Below are 21,883 nucleotides of genomic sequence, written 5' to 3'. Positions count from 1 at the left end.
AAAAGCATTTCTGGGTCATGCTGCTATTGGCCTTGTCTGCACATCACTCTAAAGCCAGCTTCACCGACCTGGCGCCCTCCAAATTCCCATCAGCCCCGGCCAGCTTGAAGGGACCGCTACAGGGAAGAAGCTTGTGTCTTCAGCAGTGCAAACTTCAAAAAGCAAACAAGGCTAACGAACAAGCAAACAAACTGATGCCCAGTTCTCCTTCCTCCGCAAGCACTTCTGCCTTGTTGGGATGTTGCAGCTATAGAGGTCAAGTGGGTTGCACCTTTAATTCAGAAGGATGGCATCTTGGCTGGTTAAGGGAAAGAAACTAGGAGCTCAAGATGAGGGACGGCTGAAGGAGCTGGGCCTGTTTAGCCTGGAAAAGAGGAGACTGAGAGGAGATACGATAGCCGTTTTCAAATATCTATAGGGTTGTCACATGGAAGATGGAGCAAGCTTGCTTTCTCTTGCTCCCAAGGGTAGGACCCGAACCCATGGCTTCAAGTGACAAGAAAGGAGATTCCGACTAAACGCCAGGAAAAACTTTCTGATGGTAAGAGCTGTTCAGCAGTGGAACAGTCTCCCTCGGGAGGTTGTGGGCTCTCCTTCCTTGGAGGTTTTTGAGCAGATGTTGGATAGCCATCTGTCATGGATGCTTTAGTTGAGATTCCTAAAAAAGTTGGAGTTCTTGATAGAAGCGATGCAGAAAATAGTAGAAAAACAAGAACTCAGGCCACAACGATGATTCAATTGATTCAAGTTTTTCAAGTCTCTTAGGGATAGATTTATTTCTTAAAGTTTATATACCAGGTGAAATTAATGTGCCAGGACAAGGCCCTGTTTCGGTGATTCTTCTTCAGCTAATAGAGTCTCAAAGTCTTAAGGTCGATGTGTACTGGTTGCTAAGCAACCAGTACTGAGATTCCTGCATTGCAGGGGGTTGGACTAGATGATCTGCGGGGCCCTTCCAAATCTCTGATTCTATGATTGTGTGTGTGAATGCCAAAAGCTCTCAATGCGAACACAGCCATCCTATATTTTGGCTCCTCATTTGATCATTCCATTCCTTCTCCTAGGGACCCTGAAGCTAAAATCGTCAATTCAAACCCCAAGACTTGCCAACCGCATTCATAGCAGACAGGCCCAGAGTGTCTTCTAACCTTCAGAGACTTCCATTTGGCTTCTTATGCCAAATACCGCAGGGTTGGTACAACTCAAGTTTCTCCCAACCTGGTGGCTGCCAGATGTTCTGGACCACAACTCCCATCAGCCATAACAGCCGTACTCCAAAACATCTGGAGGGCATGAGGTTGGGGAAGACCGTTAGAGCTACACCTTCATCGAAGTTAAATGGGACTGATTTCTCCATTATTCCATCACTGGATTACAACTCCCAGCATGCCTGACCATTCTCAATGCCAGCTTTGTCTATCCTTTGAAAATTCAGAGATGGCGGAAAGATAGTTTTATCACTTTACTGAGAACCTAGACAATTTTTCCTGTGGCCTAAATCTGGCGCTTTAGGATATAGCCAAAAAGTACTTTTGAGGATTCCTGATATCGGGCAGCATATACTGGTTCCATTCGCCATGTGATGGCGGAGAGACTGGTTCCGACTCAAGGCCCCCACCAGCTGAGGTAAATGCTGAGGCGTTCGTTATGCTGAATTAACATAATATAACACGCCAGGACACACCCAATCCTATCCAAGTACACTTCCCACCCTCTATAGCAGGAGTCACCAACCAAGGCGGCCTCTGCACCTCCAATGAAGCCTGCAAAAAAACAAAAAGTCTCAGCAAAATTCACCTCAGAAACCCACAATGCACGAGAGAGCCTGTTCTATCTTTCTGCTCGGATCCTGTTGGCTCCCCCTTCCCCAGCGGCTGTTTTTGCATCATGCCGCACTCCCGCGGCAGCCATCTTGGATGACGGCACATCCCCGCGGCGGCCATTTTGTGACTGGTGCCCACGGCACTTTCTCAAGACCCCAAATGTGCCCAATACGGTTGGCACCCCCCAGCGCTGCAGAGGTCAATGATTTAATTATAGTTGGTGAGACCTTCCTGGTATTATTGTTTTAACGAGCGAAGTTCAGGCATTCTGCATGAGCGGGAAATATCAAACCCCATCTGTCCCCAACTCTCGCCTACAGAGCAGGGAAGGACTGAAGGGTGACTTCTAACCGTGTTTTCCTGAATGTGAGGTTAAGCCTCCTTGGGATTGGGAACTCTGCTTTTGTCTTTATTTACTTGCTTATTATTACATTCAGATCCCGCCTTCCCTCTAAAGAGTTCAGGGCAGTGTGTGCTTTCTCTCCCCATTTTATTCTCACAACAACCCTGTGAGGTAGGTTAGGCTGAGGGGCTGTGACTGGGCCAAAGTCACCCGGCAAGCTTCACAGCCAAGCTAAGGATCTGAACCTTGGTGTCTCGGGTCCTAATCCAATGCTCTGAGCGCTACACCGCAGGAGCATTTCCGACCGCATGGAAGATTCCGGCAAACGCGACTCAACACCCCGCTTCAGACCTTCTGTGCTCAACAAGGGAACAGCAGAGAGGATGGAGCTGAGGCCCAGAAGATATTCACGGCTCTGTGGCTGCTTTATGGTTTGATATATCCTCCAGGCAGAATAAACGTTCTTGAAATTTATTTCGCACCGCAATAAGCGGTTTCCGTTCAAAGCTTCCCCTCAAAGAAATATGCCTTACCAAAAAAAAAAAAAAATGTTTGCGATTTCCCCCTGCAGGGGCTCCCAGGCGATAATTTACGCAGCGAGAGAACGGCCATTTTCAAAACTCCCAACAGGTCTGCTTCCAAAAATGTCTCATTGCCAAAAACCTCCCCCTTCCCCGCCCTAATCCCCAAAATCTTGACAACGGAAGGATATAGCTCCCAAAACTGAAAAGGGGGAACCGGGTCCCAAATCAGAGTAACGTTTAAAACGTGAACAGAACCTAACGAAACGACAATCCCGAAATGTCCGTCGTCAAACGACCTCATTGGGTTTTTGTTTTAGTTTCTTCCTTTGTAAAAAAAAAGCATCTCCTATGAAAATTATAAAAGAAAGCTGGTTCGCAACCACAATCACGACAATAATTTCATCTGTAAAATTCCCACCAGCTCTATTTCCTAACACATGACTGCTACCTGAAAAGGAATTCACAAATAATAATAGCTTTTTAAAAAAAGAATTTTGACCAGCTTAAGCCTGGGTCCCTATTGCACTTTCCTCTCCCTTTGCTTGAGCAAACCCCCCCGTTTGCTCTCTCTTTCCCTCTCCTTCGCTCTCCCTCTCTTCCCTTGAGCGGCACCGGGTTCGAATTCAGCAAGCAGGAAGAAAGGAAGGAGGGCACCGACAAACCACCTTACTATTCCACCTGCCCGTGGACGCGGGGCGCCTGACCCACACCAGCGCAGCAGGGGGGTTATGTACAATCCGCAGAGGTTTCCGACGGAAAAAAAATCGCAGCGGCCGTTCCTCGCTTCGTTCTCTTCTTCCAGTGGTGAAAACAAAATGTCCCGTGATTTAAAGTGGTTTTTTTTCGTTTTAAAAAAAGGGATAAGCAGAAGTTGGAGGGGCCCAGCATATACCGGGAGTAGCTCTCCCCTCCCTCCATCCCATTACCCTGGGCTGTAAACTAATCATCAGAGAGTTTTGTTTTGTTTTTCTCCCCCCCAAAAAACGACGGCTTATTTCTCTGGCATTTTGCTGGACCCCCCTTTCTTGATGTGGGGGGGCTTGTTACCTCGCTCTCTCTCATCGGGGCTGAAGTCTGCGGCCTCCCAGGGCCCCGCCGGTTTCTTATGGTTCGTCTTGCTTATCTCTTTGCTTTTGGCGGAAGATTCCGGAGGCCTCTCCTTCGGCTTCCGGCCTCTCTTCTTCCCGTCTGTGCTTTTCTTCTTCTCCTCGTGGCTGGGAGCGGTCGGCTCGCTGATCTTTTTCTTCCGGATGGCCTCCGTGGAAGTCCGGAACCAGTTCTGCGTTCAAGGGAGGAAAGGAGCACAGAGTTGGGGGCTCGATTAGGACGCGGCACGGAATAGCAGCGGCTGCAGCTGTGCCGCAACTGCTACTCGTGGCACTGCCACAACTACCAGCAAATGTGGTGTATACTGGAACTTTTTTTAAAAAAAGCTAAACTAAATGAAGCACCTCATCCCCACTGCCAAGGCCTCGAACCATTCTGGGCTGCAATCCCCTGCTTCGGTTTTGGGGGTGCGCCCCCAAACCCTTCCCCCAAATTGGGTGAACCAAGGAAACGAAAGTAGACTTAGGGAGGGAAGCCAACAGGCAGCTCACTTGGCTAACTGCCCAGAGAATCCAGACACGCAGAGCAGGGGCGTAGCAAGGGGGTGGGCCACCCCGTGTTCCATAATGGAGGGGGTGACAAATTATCAAGGAACATTTAAAAAAAAATTATTATTTTTAAATGCCTGCTCCTAAGGTCTTATCTTACTATACTAGGGATTATATAGCTATATATGAAATTTCATGCATATCGGTTAATATCTTGACCCTCCTCCACCAAAATAGCTGTTCACTTGGCTGTTTTCCTATGTTGTGAAGGCTGAAATTTCAGTTCAGTGGAGCACTTACTGTTCCCAACCCTGACCCTGTGGAAAGCCATCTAATTAGACTTTAATTTGATTTTGAGATGTTTTTAGGAGGTAATTTAATTATTGTTTGATTTTATACCAATGTTATGTATCTGATGTTAGCCACCCTGAGCCCGACTTCGGCCGGGGAGGGTGGGATATAAAAAAAAGGTTTTTTTTATTACTTGTTATTGTTCCTTTGTAAGAAAATATGAAATAACTTTAAACCATTTTTGTGGGGGGGGAATCAATGGGGGGTTGACAATAAATTTTCCGCACCAGGTACCACCTGACCTTCCCATGCCTTTGGGGGGGGGGTTTGACAAATTTTTTTGCCCCCGGGTACCAATTTACCTTGCTACGCCCCTGACGCAGAGAGAGAGCTGCTTTTCAGTACGTTTCTTGGAATCAGAAATACACGGAGATCAGGAAATGGGACTCCTCTCAAGCTGGAGCTGTTGCCCAGAGTGCCCGCTCTTCCCCCTGGCCGCTGACTTCCTCTACATCTCAGACCCCTTCTGCTGCCTACGGTGGCCAACAAGGGAATCTTTCCATTTCTGTTTGGCTTTCTGCTTAGAGACACGAAGGGCACGCCTGGTTCTCTTTCCAGGGGCATGGCGTCAACCAGCTGCTATACTGTTTCTACTACATCTGACTCCTGTCCCTGTTCAGGGCTAGGGCATCTGCTAGCTAGCTCCTGTTCCTCACCCTCCATGATCCCCCAGCTGTTTTCTTCCTCTTCTGGGAAGTGTCCCATCTCAAACCTCCGCAATCCTGGGTCCATACCCTCTTCCCTCCTCTCTCTGGAAGGCTCTTGGGGCGGCGGTCTCCACCACTGCTCCTCATCTGCCCACTACCTGACAGGGAGTTACCTAGACTGCCTTTGATGCAAGGTATGATGAACGGCCTAAAGTCCCCTCCCCATCATGAAACCCTCCCCACAACCCCCCCCCCAAAAAAAAACATTAAGGTAAAGGTAAAGGGACCCCTGACCATCAGGTCCAGTCGTGTCCGACTCTGGGGTTGCGGCGCTCATCTCGCTCTATAGGCCGAGGGAGCCAGCGTTTGTCCGCAGACAGCTTCCGGGTCATGTGGCCAGCATGACAAAGCCGCTTCTGGCGAACCAGAGCAGCGCACGGAAACGCCGTTTACCTTCCCGCCGGAGCGGTACCTATTTATCTACTTGCACTTTGATGTGCTTTTGAACTGCTAGGTGGGCAGGAGCTGGGACCGAGCAACGGGAGCTCACCCCGTGGCAGGGATTCGAACCGCTGACCTTCTGATCTGCAAGCCCTAGGCTCTGTGGTTTAACCCACAGCGCCACCTGGGTCCCCCGAAAAAAAACATTAGCTACTAGAAAATAAGACAGCAAATCTGGGGGACTAATTTCAGACAGCTGGGAAGTTTGAAATTCGCTCCTATATTATTAGAAAAGAATAATGATTTATTCCAGCTCACTGGGACCACTGTCCTGTAGGCCTCACAAGGGTTACAGCTTTTGCAGTGGGGGAATTCCCACACCCCCCCAAAGTCCTGTGAGTTCTGTTCTTGTTTTCCTATGAGTGAGCTGTCGTCACTGCGCAAATGTTGAATAAACGTAGCTGAGGAACTTATACTGCCTTGGGCTTCTGACTTTTTCTGAACAAGGCCCAGTACTTACCTCCGAGTGAGTCTTAATGATGTGGTACTTGACTCCGCTTTCTGAGCTAAACTCCTTCTGACACAGTAGACAACGATACTTCCCCACGGAGTGGTCTCCCTGCAATACAAAGGTCCGGCCGTGTGAGCTCAGCCCCTGAGGATATCTTGGAGATGCGTTGATCATCTACGTAGGATAGATTTGTCCTTGGGACTGTGCCATCCAGGCTCCAGGGGATATTCAGGCTCCTTCATATACTGTATGGAGTAGGGTTGAGGTGCGGGGCAGAACCTCCCCTGGGGATCCGGGGAAGGGTTAACTATCACCGGGACATCTCAGAATCTATCCTGCACTCGTGCATTTGGAAACTTAGCAGGAAGGGTGCACATGGCTCGCTCAGGTGAGATGGAGGGCAAAAGATGAGGGATTTTTTGGCAGAGGAGATTACAGCCCCCGCCTTACCTAAGGTCCACTCTGAGGTGGTTGTTAGCATTTGTAGTGTATTTGCATTGTAAATGTAGTTCACAAAGAATAAATGGTGGCAGTTGGGTTGCTTGTTTGGTTATCGTTGTTTCTTTGAGAACATGGGAGCGTGGTGACTTCAAGCAGCAGACGCCGTCTGGAGGAGTTTGTGAGGACAGGCAAGCTATGGATTAATAACTTATGCACTGCTAGGAAGCAGTTTTGATAGCAAAAGGACTAAGCCCTCTCTTGGGCTCAAGGGAGAGAAACACATTGCTTTCATTAATATATAAATTTAATACAAGAAGAAGAAGAAGAAGTGAATAATACCTGTTCAACTGTTGCCAACCTGACAAGTAAAGATTTATCTTCAAGTGTTGTGCAAGGCAAAAAAAAGCTAACAGCTGTCTGTTGCTGAAGCAACGTCTTCCTCTTGCCCCAGCTTCAACCCCTCGTGGAGCTGGCCATCCCCGACGTTGTGCCAGCCTACCCAAGCTGCCACGTGGAGCAGAGCAGCATTTCATTCTACACTGCAGCCCGCTGTGAGGAGTAGAGGCTTCCTCTAATTTATGGCCGAACCTGATCAATAAAGCTTTTGAAATTTCTCTTCTGGGTTGCCGAGCAGCTAATTAAAACCCTGGATTTCTGCTATCGCTGACCTTGCGGAAAACGAATGAGCTCCCTACTCTGCCTCCACCCGCCACTAGAGAATGCGTAATATATTCTTTATTGACAATGAGATGATGTACGAGCTCCCAGCGAGAGGGGGGGGGTAGCGGGAGTCGCGGGAGCATGCTTGCAGCTGGATCTGCGGCATTAATGTGAAGCAGGCAAGCGTCTGACATCGAGTAAAGGTGCATCTTCACACAATCGGAATCATCCGAATGAACCAGCCAGCCTTTTTCTGGGCCGTCAGAAAATGAACGAGGGGCTTGAATTTGGCAGAGGGCGCTGAAAGCTGAGGGCGGGGAGTGAGAGTTGGGAAAAGGATTTCCGCCTATGCGCTCAGGGAAGGGTTCTCAACATTGCAATTATATGACCTCTTTGTGGGTTTTGGATACCACTGGCTATGGCATCCTCCAATACAGGCACTGGGGGTACTGTTTTGCAGTCACCCCTGTCCTATCTCTGAGGTTGGTTTCAGGGAATAGCATAGCATGACTCCCTCTCAGCACCCTGGCATCTGTGCTGTGGGATGCCGCAGGGTACATATTATTATTATTATTATTATTATTATTAATTTATTTTCTTATACCCTGCCCATTTGGCAGGGCCTCCCCAGCCACTCTGGGCGGCTTCCAATAGGATATTAAAAACACAATAAAAGATCAAACATTATAAACTTCCCTAAACAGGGCTGCCTTCAGATGTCTTCTAAAAGTCAAACAGTTGCTTCTCTCCTTGACATCTGACGGGAAGCCCTCTGCCTGGTTCCCTGTAACTTCACTTCTCACAGGGAGGGAACCGCCAGAAGGCCCTTGGCGCTGGACCTCAGTGTCTGCGCTGGACGGTGGGTGTGGGGATGCTCCTTCAGGTATACTGGGCCAAGGCCGTTTAGGGCTTTAAAGGTCAGCACCAACACTTTGAATTGTGTTCAGAAACGTACTGGGAGCCAATGTAGGTGTTTCAGGACCGGTGTTATATGGTCTCGGCAGCCGCTCCCAGTCACCAGTCTGGCTGCCGCATTCTGGATTAATTGTAGTTTTCGGGTCACCTTCAAAGGTCGCCCCACGTAGAGCGCATTGCTTCACATCTGCACAGAATCACTTGGAGCAGCTACTAGGGAATTTGTGGCGAGGTACATTCATAAAGACGGTACCCAGCTCTTTTCTTTCTGTGGAGAGGCCATGCAAACCTTGGGCCAGTGCCTGGGCTCAGCGCTGGAATGGATAAGACCCAACAAGGTGTGTCTGAATCCTGGGAAGACCAGGAGGCAGGGTAGCTGTGGATGAGTGAGCAGTTCCTGAGTCTGGTTAATGAGTCGATGGCCCGCTTTGGGTGAGGTTATACTCCCCACATCCCCAAAGGAGCAGATTTGTAGTCGGGGAGTACCCCTGAATCTACCTCTGTCGCTAGAAGCCAAGGTGACCTCAGTGGGCATGAGTGCCTTTTGCCTGCTTCAGCTAGGAGTCAGCTATGGCCGTTTCTGGAGCAGGGTCACTGTCTTCCAGGCACCTGTACCCTCCAAATTGGATTACTGCAATCCATTCAAAGTGTTGGTGCTGACCTTTAAAGCCCTAAACGGCCTCGGTCCTGTATACCTGAAGGAGCGTCTCCACCCCCATCGTTCAGCCCAGACACTGAGGTCCAGCGCCAAGGGCCTTATGGCGGTTCCCTCACTGCGAGAAGCAAAGCTACAGGGAACCAAGCAGAGGGCCTTCTTGGTAGTGGCACCTGCCCTGTGGAATGCCCTCCCATCAGAGGTCAAAGAGATAATCAACTACTGTACTTGACATTCAGAAAATACCTGAAGGCAGCCCTGTTTAGGGAAGTTTTTAATCTGCGACATTTTAATGTATTTTAATATTTGTTGGAAGCTGCCCCGAGTAAAGCAGTGGGTATGTAGCTTGGGGGTTCTCCTGGATCTTTTGCTGTTGCTTGAGGCTCAGGTGGCCTGAGTGGCATGGAGTGCTTTCCATCAGTTCAGCTGGTGGCCCAGCTGCGCCCCTATCTGGACAGGGATAGCCTAACCTCTGCCGTCTATACACTGCTGACCTCTAGGTTGGATTACTGCAATGCGTTATGCGTAGGGCTGCCTCTGAAGAAGGTTCGGAAACTTCAGCTGTTGCAGAATTCAGCGGCCAGGTTGCTCAATGGAGCAATATTATACTGATCCTTGCCCAACTGCACTGGCTGCCAATTAGTTTCTAGGCCCAATTCAAAGTCCTGAATTTGACCTATAAAGTCTTAAACATCTCAGGACCTCAATAGCTCAAGGACCACCTCTACCCATATGAACCGACCCAGACCCTGAGATCACCATCTGAGGCCCTTTGTCGTGTGCCTCCTCCATGAGAAATCCAGAGGGTGGCAACACGAGAACAGGGCCTTTTGTGCGGTGGCTCCCCGTTTGTGGAATGCTCTCCCCAGGGAGGTTCGCCTGGCACCTTTGCTGTACATCTTTAGGCACCAGGCAAAAATGTTCCTCTTCAACCAGATCTTTGCCTGATTAACATTATGTGTCCTTTTTGATATGTGTTTGTGGCAGCAGGGTGGTTATTGCTTTGTTTTTGCTTTCATTATGCATTTTGTGTTTTTATTTTGTGTTTTTATGCTGTGAACCGCCCTGAGATCTTCCTGATGAAGGGCGGCATACAAATTTAATAAATAATGATAATGAAGTTGGGCTATAAGCCTCTTAAACGCCTTACCTTGTTGCAGTTTGCAAGGTGGGCTTTCAAACCGGACACACTGGAATAGATGGCAGCGCAGCACTGGAAGCGAAAACAGCGCAGCACATGCTAAGTAGGGTTTTGTTCTCTCTCTCTCTCCCCCCCCCCTCATTTCCCGCTTTCATGGGGTTACAGCGACCCACCCCCCTCCAAATTCCCACAAGGCCCTCCTTCTTTGCAGGCTCCCTCTCGTCGCCACAATGTTAATTTTACAGGCGATCTGCCTTTTGGGATCTTGCCACATGCTTCTAATTACTGCTAATGGGAGTCATGTGGCTCCGTCTCTGGCAGGCAAAACACGTCCCTAAATGGACCTTTGAAAATTCAAGGCGCTTTCAAGCAGTTACAGGAGGCCTGCTGGGCAACAGGAGATCTTACGGCACCGCCGGTTGCAAGTCTGATGTGGAAAGGGAAATTGGGCTAATCGCCTGGGCAGAGATGCTATCTGTTTCAGAGCCACGCACCTTTTCAAAGTGGCTAACTGGCTAATGCCTCTCACCTGCTCTGGGTACGACGTCCCTCCTACCTCCCCACAACCCTGTTAACAAGCCTTTCCCGGAGATCAGGGAGAGGCAACTTTTTCGACTCAGGGGCTGGGCACCCTGGCCATGAAACCTTAAGAACGTGAGGAATGAATTTAAAGTTTATTTAAAGAAATGTTGTAATGTTTGATATTGCTGAAATTCTAGGGAAGTGTCTAGAGGTTCCTAGCAGAAATATAGAATTAGGATGATAAGAATTATTTTATAAGAAAATATGTGATAAATTAATGGAGGTGGAAACTGCTTAAGGAAGATCGGCAATGAAAACCAGAAAGGGGGGGAAAGTTTATGGAAAAAGTGAAAGTGATATAAGAATTGTGTGTATTTTTGTGTTTACTGTTTGTATTTTTTAAAAAAAATGAATAAAAATACTATATAAAAAAAGAAACCTTAAGAACGTGAGAACTCAGGAAGAGATCTGTTCCAATCTGCAGCATGTCCACAACACAGCATAAAACATAACGGGGGAGGGGGGGCATCCCTTTCATTTTAAAATCAGTCCTGCAGAAAACAAGTCACTCACGTTATTGGGGCAGTTGATGTGTCCTTTTTCCTTCACTTCGTTTTTCCAGGTTTCCAGAAGCCTCGGGTTCAGCTTCGGAAGCCCAGGACGGGTATAATTTAGCTGCCGGACGAGAAGCAGTGGTTAATCAACTTCAGCATCTAGAACACAGCTCTACAAAAAAACCTGCATTATTATTCTTTTAATCCGCTTATTATTTAAACAAGTTCCCCCCCCCCCAAAAAACGATTCTGTTATTTTCATTTTCCCAAGTTTAAAAAGACTGACTGGAGTGCGTGTGTCACTGTTTCACCGACATGAACAAATCTTTAACTGGATGAAATCAACAAGAGTGTATTTTGTCACAGGCAGTGTGACGAAGGAGAGCTCAACCAGGGGCAAGGGGCAGAGAAAGAAAACACTGAGGACCTTGCGCATATGCACATCTAGTAGGCTAATAATAATAATAATAATAATAATAATAATAATAATAATTTATTTATACCCCACCCATCTGGCTGAGTATCCCCAGCCATTCTGGGCAGCTTCCAACCAAATATTAAAAACACAATACAGTGGTACCTTGGGTTAAGAACTTAATTCGTTCTGGAGCTCTGTTCTTAACCTGAAACTGTTCTTAACCTGAAGCACTACTTTAGCTAATGGGGCCTCCCGCTGCCACTGCGCCGCCACAGCACGATTTCTGTTCTTATCCTGAAGCAAAGTTCTTAACCTGAAGCGTTATTTCTGGGTTAGCGGAGTCTGTAACCTGAAGCGTATGTAACCCGAGGGACCACTGTACAGCACCAAACATTAAAAACTTCCCTAAACAGGGCCACCTTCAGATGTCTTTTAAAGGTAAGATAGTTGTTTATTTCATTGGCATCTGGTGGGAGGGCGTTCCACAGGGCGAGCGCCACCACAGAGAAGGCCCTCTGCCTGGTTCCCTGTAACCTCACTTCTCGCAGCGAGGGAACTGCCAGAAGGCCCTCGGTGCTGCACCTCAGTGTCCGGGCTGAATGAATGACGCTCCTTCAGGTATACTGGGCCAAGGCCATTTAGGGCTTTAAAGGTCAGCACCGACACCTTGAATTGTGCTCGGAAACATACTGGGAGCCAATGCAGATCTCTCAGTACTGGTTTTATATGGTCCCAGCGGCCACTCCCAGTCGCTCCCATCCGCATTCTGGATTAGTTGCAGTTTCCGGGTCACCTTCAAAGGTAGCCCCAGAGTGCACTGCTGTAGCCAAGCGAGAGATAACTGGAGCATGCTAACTCAGTACAACGCTAGTAGCTGGTGGAGAGGCCTGCTAGCCCTGGCTGAAGCATGATCGCTGCAAGCAACAAGAGAGTGGTACTGAAGCTGCGAGCCCTGCTGTCCAAAGAGCTGCACCTGGTTCTGTAAAAACGCTAGCCCAAGCTTGGCTTCTCCGGTCAGGCGCAGAGAGAGCCTGTCTGATTTCCAATTTGTTTCCAAACCAGCCAGCTGAAGAATCCCCCAGCCACACACCCCAACAGGTGCCCTAGACCAAGACCACAGAACCTGTTTTCCCTTCAGCAAAAGTCAGGTTAAGTGACAGGCTCTCACTCGCTTTGTCTCGGGGACCAAGTCGTCCTTCATCCTCCGTTTGGTCCAGTCCTTGGCTAGCTCGTCCTCGGCGATTTCCTGCAAGTGGAAGACGGCGACCTGGGCTGACGTGCGTCGGATCCTGCCGCTCGGAGTCCTCTCGAAATCTTCGACGAGGCTGACTTCAGGCTTCATCTCGGGCTGTTCAGGAGGCTAAGAAGACAGGGGGGAAGGGGGTGAAGGTGGAAAGGGGTACCCAAAGAATGGCAACCAGTGTTGACTGGGAAAGGTCACCCCCATCTTCTGCATCAGCATGAAAAAGCCTGGATACTATATGTCAAGGGCTGTCACCAGGATCCACAAGCCAGAGAATGAGCTCTTAAGCTCCCTGCCAGGTTTGAATTTAACTTGCGCACTTTCAACCAGCCTGCCTTCAGCCGCGTACACTTGAAATCGTGCATGTTAAATGTGTGCAAGATGTTGCCGCACTGTATTTAAAATAATTATAACGCTGCCTTCTATTAAAAGGGGGGGGGGAATCAAGATGGTTCAGAGCCACCCAAAACAACAACAAAAAATCATTAAAATAAGGAGTATTAAAATCAGCAGCACTCAAAGAACCAAATTTAGCAAGCTGAGACAAAGCCTGAGAAGAGAAATGGGTTTTGCACAAACACCAACAGCAGGTCACTGCTGCCTTGCCAAACTAGCAAAAATGTTGGTAAAAGAAAAAGGTAATGCAATGAAGTAGAAGGAACCTTTTTCCACATGTGGTGGCCTTGTAAAGTAATCAGGGAATTCTGGGAAGTAATTTACAATGATTTAAAAAAGAGAATTCATAAAAACCTTCCCCCAGAAGCCCAAGACATTTCTTTTTGGGAATGGTAAAAAAAGAGATATTATATTATTATTATTATTATTATTATTATTATTATTATTATATGTCACCAACGCGGCCAGAATTTTACTGGCACAAAGGTGGAGAACGAGTATGGTACCCACCAAAGAAGAGTGTCAGTTTAAAATGCTTGAATATGCTGAACTGGCAGGCATAACGAATAGGGTAAGAGAAAAGTGTGATAAAGGATATAAGGAGGATTGGAAAATGTTCCTTGAATATTTTAAAGAACCAGTATAAACAAGCAAATAACCGAGCTGGTCTTGAGTAAACCCAGCAGAATAGGCGCTAACAGAAATTAGCAGAGGAATAAATTTGGAATACACAATTTAGTAGAAAAAGTACAGAAACCAGGAAAAGGGTAGAAGGGGAATCACTAGGTATTTAGTTGTATGTCGAGACTGGTATGAAAGCTGTACAATTGGGGGTTGGAGGGAAGGGTGTGTGCGGGTCTTTTTGCTTGTTTTTGTATTAAAAATGCAAATAAAAACTATTTTTCTATTTTAAAAATAAAAGATGAGGAAACACTTTGCTAAACGTAATGTCTTGCAGTATAATGATACTCAACAGCATGACACTGTTGGGCTGGAGGGAAGAGGCTTGGGAAGCCTTACCGCAGACGGATGCTCCGACCGCACGTGGTAGTCATGTCCTGCTTTCGACTTGTACGTCTTCCCGCAGTGCAGGCAGGTGAAGACAGGCTTCTCCACCTCAGACAGCTGCTTCCCGCACCGCTTCTGATGGTACTGGTACCCCATAAGGCTAGAGAAAGTAGCCACACACCCCTGCAGGAAGCAAGACAGGAGAGACGTGACGTGGTGGGAAGCACAGTGGGAATGCCAGCAACTTGGATGGGTTCAAAAGCAGGGGAAACCAGCTCAGAAAGCTGTCAATAGGGACGCGGGTGGCGCTGTGGTCTAAATCACTGAGCCTCTTCTGCTTGCCAATCGGAAGGTCGGCGGTTCGAATCCCTGCAACGGAATGAGCTCCCGTTGCCCTGCCCCATCTTCTGCCAACCTAGCAGTTCAAAAGCACACCAGTGCAAGTAGATAATTAGGTACCACTGTGGCGAGAAGGTAAACGGCGTTTCCGTGCGCTCTGGCTTCCATCACAGTGTTCCGTTGTGCAAGAACTGGTTTAGTCATGCTGGCCACATGACCCGGAACGCTGTCTGTGTACAAATGCCGGCTCCCTCGGCCTGAAAGCGAGATGAGCGTCGCAACCCCATAGTCGCCTTTGACTGGACTTAACCTTTACCTTTCTACCTAAAGCTATCAATGGCTACTGTCAGGAAATCGCCCTCGCCCTCGCCGAAGCTGCAAGTGGGCCCAGGGCTGTTTCAGTATAGGGAACCCCCGTCTCCGCTGAGCAGCTCGTCATCTTCCCCCAGCGGAGGAAGCAATCGATCTTCCAGTGGGGAGGGGGAGATGGGGAAAGGAAGTGGGAGCAGGGGCTGAGGCAGGAATGGAGAGCCTCTGCACCAAGCGGGAAGAGGGGGAGAGGAACCCTTTCCGTCGCCCCGTTTTAGCAGAGAGGAAGGACGTGGGGGGGGGAGGCGGGGGTTCAGGATCCCGCGCCTTTTATGCTGGGCAAAGAACCAGAAACGGACATTCCCGGACTCTGCAGAGGGATGAGCTGGACTTCTTTATTTTAGCTCCACTGTAAATATCTGCACAATAAAGAACTTAGTGTTTAGAAGTTCTGCATTTGCCTGATTTCTCATGAGCAACCACTGAAAGTCCTTACAGCTACTAACCACAATGGTTGTTTTGCAGGGTGTCTCTGAAAACCAGTTGTTCAGAGCAGGGAGAATGCCAACGGGCTCAAGTCCTGCTTGCCAGCTTCCCACCTGGGCCATCTGGCTGGCTACCATGAGAACGGGATGCTGGATCAGACGGGGGGGGGGGCATTGGCCTGATTCAGCAGCCATGCTCTTCTTAAAGTTCTGGTGGCTATTGCCACTTCCCCTCTGCAATATACCTTTCCTCCCCTCACCTGGCCAGGAGGGCAGCATGGTGGAGATTTGCCGACAGCTGTAGGCTCTCTGTCCAGCAGTTGTGTCAACTTAGGGAGCTGGAATAGAGTGTCTGCTGGAGCTGCTTTCTGATCATGAGTCCTGCTCTTGCTAGGAGGCCAGAAAGGAGTTCTGTAATCTCCCAGCCTGCAAAAGTTGTGGTGGCAGCAAGAAAAGCTACTCATGGCTAAGGGGAAACCTTCATCAAAATTTAAAGTAGTATCATACTACTCTAAACAGGCACCATTTCCCCCAAAGTATCCTGGGAACTGAGTTTTTTTTGGGGGGGGGGCTTATTTCCCTGCCCCCAAGAACTACAACATCCAGGGTATTTTAACAATCAATCCATCTTCCCAGAGAACTTCCATGACCCTTAACAAACTACAGTTCCCAGAATTCCTTGGGCGGAGGGAAGCGATGACTTTTTAAAGGGGTGTGATATTGCTTTAAATGTAAAGTGCAGTTGCGGGCCATAGATTTATCTGTGTTAAGACAGCACATCCATTCTGCCTTGCGCCCCAAAGCAAAACAAGAGAGCTTAACAGCTCTCCGCCTTGCTTACAGGGCTCTGGAATGCTCCCGTGAGATCCCAAGATCCCAGATCCCCGTAAGCAAGGCGGAAAGCTTAAAAGCTCTTTCTGCGCCGGGGAAACCCTGAACAATTAGCTTTTTTTTGAGCTCTGCCTTCTGGGCGTTAAATTTGTGGGATTTCAATCCGCTGGCCTTCAACCACCTAACGTCAAACGCGCCTGACAAACATGAGTAAGATGCGATTGTACTGAAAAATCCACCGGCTTCCCCAACTCTTTCTCTGCTGGAAATATTAGCCAAGAGCAAAAAGAAGTACCTCAACAGGGCATTTTAGTTTCCCCATCTGCTTTAGTACTTTCCTCAGCCTCTCCCGCTCTTCGTGCTCGCTGAGAGGGGCAGCGGCTTCCACAGGAACTGGCTGCAGGGAAGGAATCGAGAAAACCTGCGATGTCATCTAGGCCTTTCGTACATGCCGTGGGCCCTTGTCTGCCTCACACCTCAGAAAGAGGGATTTTATAAAAGGCAGGAAAAACGCCAGCAGAAAGCACCCTGGCACCATTACCCAAGACCAGGGGTCAGCAACCTTTTTCAGCCGTGGGCCGGTCCACCGTCCCTCAGACCATGTGGTGGGCCGGACTACATTTTTTTGGGGGGGGGATGAACGAATTCCTATTCCCCACAAATAACCCAGAGATGTATTTTAAATAAAAGGACACATTCTACTCATGTAAAAACACCATGCAGGCCCCACAAATAACCCAGAGATGTATTTTAAATAAAAGGACACATTTTACTCTTGTAAAAACATGCTGATTCCTGGACTGTCCGTGGGCCGGATTGGGCCGCATCCAGCCCATGAGCCTTAGGTTGCCTACCCCTGCCCAAGACTATGCATCTATTGCAGTGCGATGCCAGTGCAAAAAAGTGAGAATCTCTGCTTTCCTTTGTTTTCCAGCCCTTGTGGTTACAAAGGGACGTTCCAAAGTGTGTGGGCAACACCTGGTGAGACTTCAGGTGCCAGATGGGTTGTGGAACAAGATTAATAGTCATGGGGTGTGGTGGCACCAGTGCCCAGCACAGCTTCTTGTCCCTTTTCCCTGCCCCCCTCTTGAATATTAGAAGGGCAATAAATAGCACAAATTCCGAAAACATGCGTCGGAAGACAAGGGAAATTATGCAAACTTGCAAAAAGCACACAAGCTGTGGAATCCGGCTTGTTCCAAGGCAGAATGTCGCCACAGTGCAGAATATTCATTTACTTGTTTTACACGCAAGAAGAGTTTCCTACCTTGTTGACGTGTTCGGCCATGGTGTGGTAATTCAACCCGGCTTTGGACTTGAATTGCTTCTTACAGTGCTGGCATTTCAAGGCATCCTGCAGCTGAAGCAAGCGGAACGAAAGGTCAACACACCAAAAATTGGTTTTCAGATGTGTTGTTGCCTCCGGCCCGGTGGAGGCAGAGTACAGCCATCACAGCCAATAGCCTTACCCTTAATAATAATAATAATAATAATAATACTAGTATTAGTAGCAGGGCTTTTCCCGCCAAGCCCTTACGGGCAATAAAACAATAAAATATACAGGCAACTCTCGATTTACACATGTGCATCACTGTGAACCTGGTAGTGACTAGGAAAAGGGCAAAAACGACCCTTAAAGAGTGCAGAAAGGGCAAAAACAGCATGAAAACAGCACCTAGCAATCCCACAAGCCTTTGCAAGTGCAATCCCAGGAGCCCTTGCACCAACTTTCCGAGGCTTGTGGAGAGTTGGGAGTTTGATCAAGGAGGTTTGGATGGAGCGATTGGGGAGTCTGTAGGCTTTTGTCAATGGTGTTCCCAATATATGTGATTTCACTTACGCGCGCAGTGCCTCAGACCATAACCTCCACGTAAATGGGGAGTTGCCTGTATCTATATCCATATAGATACAGCAGGCAGGTGTGGAGGACTCCCTGGTCCTGAATGGGGTAACTGTGCCCCTGAAGGACCAGGTGCGCAACCTGGGAGTCATTTTGGACTTGCAGCTGTCCATGGAGGCCCACGTCAATTCTGTGTCCAGGGCAGCTGTCTACCAGCTCCACCTGCCCGCAGACTGTCTCACCAGAGTGGTGCATGCTCTGGTTATCTCCCGCTTGGACTACTGCAATGTGCTCTACGTGGGACTACTTTTGAAGGTGACCCAGAAACTACAACTAATCCAGAATGCAGCAGCCAGACTGGTGACTGGGAGTGGCTGTTGAGACCACATTACACCGGTCCTGAAAAACCTACATTGGCTCCCAGTACGTTTCTGAGCACAATTCAAAGTGTTGGTGCTGACCATTAAAGCCCTAAACGGCCTTGGCCCAGTATACCTGAAGGAGCATCTCCACCCCCATCGTTCAGCCCAGACACTGAGGTCCAGCTCCGAGGGCCTTCTGGTGGTTCCCTCACTGCGAGAAGCGAGGTTACAGGGAATCTGGCAGAGGGCCATCTCGGTGGTGGCGCCCGCCCTGTGGAACGCCCTCCCATCAGATGTCAAGTAAATAAACAACTATCTGACTTTTAGAAGACACCTGAAGGCAGCCCTGTTCAGGGAAGTTTTTTATTGTTTAATGAGAGCCAGTGTGGTGTAGTGGTTAAGAGCGGTGGACTCGTAATCTGGTGAACCGGGTTCGCGTCTCTGCTCCTCCACATGCAGCTGCTGGGTGACCTTGGGCTAGTCACACTTCTTTGAAGTCTCTCAGCCCCACTGAGAGGGTTTGTCCCCATCCAATTTTGGCTTCCTACCTTTTGGCACACTTCCATGTGCTTCTTGAGGCCGAGGATCGTCTTCCGGGTGATCATGCTGCAGGTCGGACAAGCCACCTCCCCTCTCTCGTTGATTGCCCGCTGCCACTGCTCCTCTGGGGTCGCTGGAGAATGAGGAGAATGAGGAAAGACAGCCCATGACTTCAGGCAAAGAAAGAGGGGAAGTTTGTCTGGGGCTAAATCCTGAGTGTCCTATAGACATCCGCTATTTGGTGGGCTGGTGTTTGATCGCATGCACTGGAAACTCAGTTTGCTCTGGTCCAACTAATTCACATTTTTCCTTTTTGGTGCCAATTGATTTTTACCCGTTTTCCAAATTTATAACAAATCAATGCCAAGTTAAAACTCATTTAACACAATTTCCCAAAAAAGTGTTTTCCCACTCTCCTTCACAGATATTTCCCTTTCTTCCCCATTACATGCTGCTTATATTACAAACTTATCTCTAATTAGCACCCATCTTTTTAAACAAATATCCTTATCCCTCAGCGGTCCCTTTACCAACTCCTGCACATAGATAAAGGAAAATACATATATATATAAGAATAATAGATCAAGTAACAACAAGTGAGGTTTTACTAAGTTAAGTCTTTTGCTCCTCTTTTCAACACGCCTCTTTTTGTTTTTAAGGGCTGCTTGCGGTTTGGGAGGTCACGAGGAAATGCACTAAAAAGCGTGGGAATCGTGACTGGCTGGCGAGAAGACGCACCGCCTCCCCGCAAAACTCATCTACAACAATCATCCCTGAGCTCCGCCGACACCGCACAGGAAAGGAAAATGGAGCGTGGCTTCGGCAACAGCTCCATTCTGAAGCACAGAGACATCTGAGCAAACATAGGGTCTGTCTGCAAGCTCTGGGACTCCTTGCAGTGTTTATCTATATGCCCCCCCCCCCCCGTGAGGGAGCACAGCCAAAAAGAGGCCGAGCCGAGACACAGTCTCAAGCAGCCATGGGCTTGGCTTTGCTCCCACTGTCGAGCAACAGGCTAGGCCTGCTGAGTTGTTTACTCGGCGATCAGAGACTCGAAAGCTGGGAACGTGGATCAGCTGGAAGAGGCTGCAGCTGTGCTTTGCTCCGAACATCCTGCCTTCCTCCAGCCAGGAAGAGATTCCCCAGAGAAGCACGTCCCCCCCCCCCTGGCTCCAGATACCTACTTGCCTGGATCTTAAGAGCCAAAAGGAGTGGTTTGAGGGACACTTAAGAAAAGCCCAAATTAACCTACAAAGTGCACTTTCAAAAGGTAATACTGGAAAGTATAACAACAACAACAACAACAACAACAAGAGCAACGACAACAGCAACAATATATTCATACTCTGCCCACCTGGCTGGGTTGCACCATAACAACAACAACAACAACAACAACAACAACAACAACAATTTATGATTATTTATGATTTATACCCTGCCCATCTGGCTGGGTTTCTCCAACCACTCTGGGCGGTTTCCAACACATACAAAAACGTAATAGAACATCAAACATTAATAGTAAGAATCTAATACAAAAAGTCACAATAACTTTAAAATAAACAGCTTGTATAAAACAAAGCAACATTCAGCAATCCATCAGAATTTAATAGTAAACAGTAACATTAAACATCAGCAAATAATAATTGAACACCTATCATCCACAATAATGAATTACCAATCTATAATCAATAAAAATAACAGCAAATCGCAATGCATAAAATACCACAAAACATACAAAGCCATGTAAAAGGATCAAACTGAGAAACAAAGGACACACAACTTAAATAACTGTGTTTCTTTTTAATATCCCTCAAGTTTCGATAGCAAAAATGCACGCCCCTCGTGCAGTGAACAGACCACGTTTGTTCAAATGACCAGGTTTCCCCGCAATGGCTTGAAAGATAGGAACAAAATGCCTTCAGCTAAGTGAAACCATTTGGTCCATCTAAATTAGTATTGTTTGCACTGGCGGGCAGCGGCTCCCCCAGTGCCAGCCAGGGGCTGAACAGTGGACCTCCTGCATGCAAACAGATGCTCCGCCCCGAGTCACGTTGGAGCAAGTTCCACAAGCCACGCAGTCTTCCCTGGCCACACCGCTCACCAATCCCGCCACGCACCCTCCTCTGGCATTCCTGCCTGTCTCAACTGCGTCCTTGAACCCTGGCCGTGACTCTGGCTTCCCTGGACGGGGGACAGCGAGGGATGTGCAAGTGTGTGTTGAGAAACTAGCCTGCTGTCCAAAGCAAACGTTTGCAGTCGCGAATCTGCCCACGTTGCCTCTGACCCCACCCATGCGGACCCCCCTTAAGGGAATGTGGCCCTCGGAATGAAAAGGGTTCTGTAACACGCGGGGGGGGGGGAAGCCTGAGGGTCTTGGGTCAAACCGCCCACCTGTTGCAGAAGGAGCTGCTGCTGTCGGGGCCGCATCCTTTCTCATACTGGACCCCGGCGTTTTCTTCTTCAGATCTTCACTGCCGGCGCCGCTCAGAGATGCCTCCAGTTTCTTTGCCCGGTGTGCTTTCGCCTTGTCCTCTGCTTTCGCCAGCCCTGGGGAAGAGGAAGGATTTTGCTTTTGAAAGCGGTGAGAGCAGGCTGGGTTGTTCCTTCCTGAAAAGCGGGCCCAGCGCTGCTCATATGGCAGATACGCTACAACCAGCAGGAGCAACCAATCCCATGTTCAAAACGGTACATAAATCGCAGAGTCTGATGATCGCAGAGTCTGAGCAGGTTCACACGAGGAGAGGCGGTCCCTGAGGTCATGAGCCGTTTTAAGGCTTTATAGGTCAAATCCAGCACTTTGAATTGGGCCTAGAAACTAACTGGCAGCCAGTGCAGTTGGGCCAGGATCAGTGCAATACAGTGGTACCCTGGGTTACGTACTTCATTCATTCCGGGTTACAGTATGTAACCTGAAAAGGACGTAACCCGAACAATTCGTTCTAGACCCGAAAAAGCCCGAAAAAGCGCTCTGCGCATGCACGAATCGCAC

At 48.5% G+C, this 21,883-nt stretch overlaps 1 protein-coding gene across 5 annotated transcripts in view; it reads right to left on the bottom strand.

The window, feature by feature from the left end:
- Nucleotides 1–3,590: 3,590 nt before the first annotated feature.
- Nucleotides 3,591–21,883, bottom strand: part of ZNF512B (zinc finger protein 512B) — a 42,159-nt gene continuing 23,866 nt past the window's right edge. For all 5 annotated transcript variants that reach the window (XM_033153759.1, XM_033153758.1, XM_033153760.1 and 2 more), the window contains exons 8-17: nt 21,286–21,441; nt 18,903–19,027; nt 17,420–17,512; nt 16,448–16,549; nt 14,201–14,371; nt 12,710–12,901; nt 11,143–11,244; nt 10,057–10,119; nt 6,245–6,343; nt 3,591–3,969 (exon numbers count right to left, since the gene is read on the bottom strand). In XM_033153759.1, coding sequence (XP_033009650.1) covers nt 3,682–3,969; nt 6,245–6,343; nt 10,057–10,119; nt 11,143–11,244; nt 12,710–12,901; nt 14,201–14,371; nt 16,448–16,549; nt 17,420–17,512; nt 18,903–19,027; nt 21,286–21,441 — 1,391 coding nt within the window. In that variant the 3' untranslated portion in view covers nt 3,591–3,681. The remainder of the gene's footprint in view (nt 3,970–6,244; nt 6,344–10,056; nt 10,120–11,142; nt 11,245–12,709; nt 12,902–14,200; nt 14,372–16,447; nt 16,550–17,419; nt 17,513–18,902; nt 19,028–21,285; nt 21,442–21,883) is intronic.

This window comes from Lacerta agilis, chromosome 6 (assembly GCF_009819535.1).
Source record: "Lacerta agilis isolate rLacAgi1 chromosome 6, rLacAgi1.pri, whole genome shotgun sequence".
In the NCBI taxonomy this organism is placed as follows: domain Eukaryota; kingdom Metazoa; phylum Chordata; class Lepidosauria; order Squamata; family Lacertidae; genus Lacerta; species Lacerta agilis.
The sequence above is the reverse complement of the archived record's forward strand: the minus strand, read 5'-3'. Positions and strand labels throughout refer to the sequence as shown.